The 5820-nt window shown below is 38.5% G+C and overlaps 1 protein-coding gene across 1 annotated transcript; it reads right to left on the bottom strand.

The window, feature by feature from the left end:
* LOC141833497 (putative galactinol--sucrose galactosyltransferase 2) lies at positions 1–4552 on the bottom strand. Its single transcript, XM_074720960.1, has 14 exons — positions 4236–4552; positions 3603–3862; positions 3431–3521; positions 3273–3321; positions 3108–3199; positions 2667–2774; positions 2455–2583; positions 1952–2362; positions 1727–1868; positions 1391–1458; positions 1166–1300; positions 871–1088; positions 530–618; positions 1–426 (listed from the first exon to the last, which is right to left on the bottom strand). The coding sequence occupies exons 1-14, from the start codon at positions 4550–4552 to the stop codon at positions 139–141; spliced, it is 2397 nt and encodes a 798-aa protein (XP_074577061.1). The 3' UTR covers positions 1–138.
* Positions 4553–5820: the final 1268 nt, after the last annotated feature.

Here is a 5820-nt window from a genome sequence, read left to right as displayed (position 1 = left end):
GACTAATTATTAATAAAACAACTCTCACTTCAATAAATTTTGCTTCTTCAACCAAAGCCAAGGAGTGTAATAGTCTTAAATTGTGATTTATATTAAGCTATATTTTCTCATGGTTTTCTGCATCAGTAATTATTGGAATCAAACCTCAAAGAAGGCACAAATCTCCCAGAACTCACCTCCTGCAGGAATAGTTAGTGTCAGCATCCTGCTGCTATGATCAAACGTGAACTCTTCAACAGTGGAATTAATTGTGCATATTTTGGGTTTTATGCTGGAATAAGCTCCAAATGAACCACATCCTTTCCCTTTTATGCGAATTAAGCACTGAGAAAGATCATTGGTGAAGTCCACAGCTTTAATGGATCCACCAGAATTATACATTTTGATGAGTCCAATTGGTGCAAATTGGATTTTTTGGTTGTAACTCTGAAGAAATGAAAAGGGAGAGGCTAAATATAAAAGATAAACGAAAAAATTGTTTAAGGGAAAATTTTCAAATGTATGGTTGCTGTAATGAGGAAATGCTCACCAAGATTGGAGAAATTGTATAAAGTTTGGATTGCAGACTTTTTAGTGAAACATCAAGTGAACCATTCTTTGGCAATCTGGAAAGCGAACCTGTTATTTTGGGGAGAGAGACAAAAAGAAGAACAAAGAAAATGTCAGAATCCTTGATTGATTCACACTCTTTTTCCCCTTTGATTTAATGAAAAGTTTGCATGAATGCCTTTTTTTCTCTACCATGAACCAATGTGTAAATTATGATGTCTGTATTTTATGAAACAGAATAAAGTGTATCGAAAAAAGAACATACTTTATACATGTTAGAGAAACAATTAAAATGAATAAGAAGGAAGCCAATCGTATTACCATCAGTGAATGAATATACGGCACAATCACCATTCCAACCATCACCAGCAACATCTTCAAGGTATTCAACATCACAGGGGCTAACATGACCAGTGAGGTACGTTTCCTCTGATATTGTGGTAGTTTGAACTGTAATGGATGGCCATAACCCTGCCCCTTGGCAATTGAAAATTCCAATTATTCCCGTAAATTTATTGTGATTCCATATCTTCAGTAGACTGTTCATTAGAGAAAGGCAATACTTATTCCTATGAAAAATTAATTCGAGCAGGAGTTGCATAGATGAGAAATATACCTTTTCCCATCCATAACTGGATCATTAAATAGGCAATCATGTGTAGGCCTCCCGGGATATTTGCATCTGAGAACTGATCCATCGGGGAGTACAAGCTTTCTAAGAAGCTCAAAATCATGTTGATTTGGTTTGTCGCTGGGATTAGGCTTTGATCATTATATCTGATTGTTACCCGAGTTTTACCTAAAAAGTTATTGTGCTCAAGTTTTAAGATACAATATTTACCTGATATAGATTCCACAACCACCTATAGCTCTTGCAGTTGCATGGAACTCCGCAGCATAGTGGAGGCTCTGGAATCAAATCTTATGGCATGAGAAGCAAGAAATAAGAATTGCACAATAGATCATTGGACACGAACATTAACATAATGTCGAGGACTACCTAGAGCGCTCAGTTTTTTTGGTAATCCTAACTTATAAGGGACATCGTGAAATAGCTGCAAGCTTTTTGATCAACTCATATAAAATCTAATAACATATAAAACATATTACTTTCTACTTTCACACACCGTCATGCAGGCATCCAACTTTTTTACTAATAAAAGTAGCAAAGACTCACATAAAACATATCCCAGTCCGGCACCATCACTTCGCCAAGAAATATACTGTTAAATGCGACAGCAGCAACATGCAATGTCTGTGATGACAGGTTCCTTGGCATGTAGTCATCTGAAGCTCTGGTAATAGAACTCACTTTTGAACTGGAAGTTAAAAAGGAATCTTAATGTACAAACACTGTTAAATCGAAGTAAAATAAGAACAGTGGTCACTTTTATGTTTTCACCTGTATATTGAGTCTGTGTTGTGTCCCATGCAACAAATAATACTGTTATCCGTGAAGTTTCTTGAGATCGATTTTTCCAGGGCTTGATGAAAGCAACGAGTCAAGGATACACGGCCACCATTGTTTGATCCAATTGTTTCTAAGACATTTTGTACATCTACTTTAACACCATCTACATTCTGTGACCTAAGATAGCTATGCTGATCGTCATAATACTCAAAAATTTTGGAAGGGTCTATCATGCCAACCCCATACATTTCCATACAATCCATGGTTAAATCTCTCAAGTGTGAAAGATTTCCTGGTGATTGAACAGGATAAACTATCTTTGAATTGTACTTTTTTGTTTCTGGTGCATTTGGATCAACTCCTCCCCAATATCCCATTAAAGCATGCCAAACGTAGACGTATCTAATTGGTGTTTGATGAAAACGATTTAATTGGTTAGGGAATTTACTCGATCAATGTACTTGGCAATTGACAGGACATAAAACAGAACATACTTGATCCTGTAGGTTTCCTTTACATAGGTAACAAAATCCTTCAAGGAAGTGGCTTTTCCAGTTGAGCCTCCACCAGCTGTTCCCTTGAATTTATAGTTCTCTTTCACGCTAACTAATCTAGCTCCATATCTTGATATTTGACAGTAGATAGTTATAAGACAGACAAATACATGCTTGCTGGGCCAAGGTTGATTAAATGTAGGAAAACTTACTGAGATCCTTCAGCGGCTGGTTCACCTTCTTTTTTGAATTCATTTCTTGTGTCCTGCCAGCCGTCATCTATTAGGAGGAATTTTGGTGGAGTGCCACCTTCACATAAACTAGATCAACACGGATCAGTAACTACCATATTGAAATAGGTAAACATAATGAGAAAAAAATTAAAGATTTCACATTTGACACATTTATCTGCAGAGTCAAAATTTGAGATTCCTAAGTTAATTTAAACTAATTATCCAAATTATGAATTTTCAAACAAATTTGTCAATGTTTAAATGTATTGAAACCAAGTTTTATTTCTGGTCTGAAGATTGACTATGAACTATAAAATGTTCATATATAAAATTTAGTGTTACATTTATAGATACCATGATTTTTGTTGCAGACAGTTATTAGTCTACAATAAATATTCAGAAATGCATGAGTTAACTGACCTCTTTAGGCCATCTTCAATCCCTTCGGGATGAACATCAAAATAGAAAGCATCCCAAGTACACCAACCAAACCAATCAAGAATGGCAGGTTTCTGTAATAGCAAATTTGGCATCGCAAGTTGGAAAATGCTGATTAATGATAACTGGTAAACGACCTCAACTTGCCTGTTTTTTTTCACGCACAGAAAAGGTTCCTTTATGTTTTTCTAGCATTCTGTAAATGACAATAGATCAGGAGTTAATGGAGAATTTTCACAAAATTACAAGCCTATAACATTTAATTAATAAATCCAGATATTCTTCTGTGTTCGGAGGAGTCCCACATCATAGATTCCTTCATGAGGTCAAAAGGATTGTCGCCATAATTCACAAATACTGCTTCTAGGAAGTGAGATTCTGTTGTTGCCGGATCACCTGAAAGGGCAAACTAAACATAAGGCCTTGCTTAAATATGGTTAAAATATGAGATATCAAGGATGGCTATGAGATATCTACCACTTTCAATGCAGAATTCGAGTTCATCAGAAGAAGTTCCCTGCAAACTGCTTCTAAAGCAGCCATCCAGCACAGGCAAGAAAAGTATATAGTGTTTAGGATCATGAGAAGTCCTACCGCGGCCTCCATCAACAGCTATATCATGTGTCACCTCAAGAAGTAACATTTGCGTCTCAAAAGGTACATCACTTCCTGAAGTTCCCCATCGAGGAACCATCCAAAAAATTTTAAACCTGAAAAGGCAAAGCAGTCGGTGGTTCCTGCATAGTGGAATCATAAAAAATATTTCTCCATTATTAATTAGAAAAAAAAATCAACATTCTACTATTGTTTTTTAAAAAAAGGTGCTTTTCTATTAAACATCAAGCGGTAAGGAATTCAAACACATCAAGCCTGTATCCCAAACAGACTGAGCAATCAAAATTGAAGACGATGCAAAGGAAAGGTTTGTGAAATCTGCACCACGTTTTGAATCGAAACAATGATGTATTATGCTCAGCATTTACCTTGGCCTCCACAATAACTTGTGAATTTAACCGATTTATTCAGTAAACTTACAATTACATTTGAAGGCACTCGATCATGAGACAACCAAAAAATCATAAAACCCAAAAGAAAAACTTTTTTTTTTACCTCAAAACGCCTAACTTGAAGACGTGCCGGGAGTCCTTTCTATCGGAGACCGCGCCCAAGAACGCAGCCGGAGCATCCGCCAAGGGATACGTGGCGACAACGTTCTCCGGGACAACCGTGAGCGCCTCTCGTCCGTTAATCCGCAATGCGCCGTCTTTGATGAAAGGGGCAACAGCAGCTGCCGCAGGCAAGCACACACTAGTCTTCAAAGTCGTTCCTCGGTCGAGTCTGCATCCATGTCGATGGAAGAAGGGATTGGTGCAGAAAAAGGAGGAGCGGAGGCGGAGGCGGAGGGGAGGCGGGAAGGATGCAATCATGGCCTTTGGTGAACTTGCTGAGAACAGGAAGTCTACAGGAGTTTTGTGGCCGTTAAGAATGGGTAAGCAAATCGATGGTGTGCGGCCAATCACAGCCTTTGGATAATACATCTCTTTCTCTTGTGTTTAAACTAAATGAATAGAAAAGGTTTTGATCGATTTGACATTCTTCGAATTAATAAAATATAATATATTCGTGTGTATATATTTTTAAGGATTAATCGCTAAATATGTCGTACACTTTATATATCTCAATAGATCTATTATGAATTTTCAAATTTAACTAATCTTATTAAATACTAATAATAAGCCTATGAAAACAGCATCATACTTCATCATTTAATACCCAAAGTATCTCTTTTTTTCTCTTCTGCAACAAAGGTGAAATTCGTCATCCTAACAGCCCCATACGATCGGTCTCACGATCATCTATAAGGAAATAAATCAAGAAATTACAGTTGATCACGATGGAGAAGGGTATTATCTTAACTTCGCCAAGATTCGAATTCGTAACTAACTCAGCTATACTCCGAGAGCAAAATTATCTGGATAAATTTTTTATAATGATCGGTACCACCGTCGAAACGACCTCATAGTCAGAAAATCCTACTAAGAGGTTTTTTGGATGCACGATTCTACTATGTTTATAAGAGGTCCCACTGCCGAGATAGCATCTCAGTTAACAGACCCCTCAAAGGGGATTTTATTTATTGCTAAGACAACTCGAACTTGAAACCGACAACACATGTCTCCATTGTTCCGGCTCCTCGCCGACGATAGCCTCACCACCAGGAAATAGGAGGCCGCGTCAACCTGCACTTCCACGTCGAGGAGAAAAGCCCTGAGGGGACAACAAATGAACGCACGGGTCAGCGGGGCGCCGGGGGATCCCGGCGTGGCCACTCCGACGCTCAAGTCAGGCAACGAGTAAAGAAGTGTGTCTTCGAAAAGAATTCAAAGAGTTCATTGTCATACCTGTGTAGCTTATATAGAGCCGGGGGGGGGGGGGGGGCGATATTTCCGGATCTAAGTGTCGGTGATTGGCTATCAATCTCCTATTGACGTGGTAAGGATTATATTCGAGGGTTTTTGGTTATCTGACGGCTCGGATTTGCAGATCTCTATACGACGGTTATGCCTGCCCGAGGTATCTTCTCTGGATGATAGAGTTTAGACTGGGTCAAGTGGGGGACTTGGTCTAGGTCCTCATTCTTGTAGATGAACCGCCGAGTCTTGTGGGAAGGTTGGTGGGGTGCTGCGCTAACATA

The sequence above is a fragment of the Curcuma longa genome, chromosome 8 (assembly GCF_044706935.1).
Source record: "Curcuma longa cultivar G26 ecotype Majalengka, Jawa Barat chromosome 8, ITB_CL_G26_1.1, whole genome shotgun sequence".
NCBI lineage: Eukaryota > Viridiplantae > Streptophyta > Magnoliopsida > Zingiberales > Zingiberaceae > Curcuma > Curcuma longa.
Note: the sequence above shows the minus strand (reverse complement) of the source record. Positions and strands in the feature narration are given on the sequence as shown.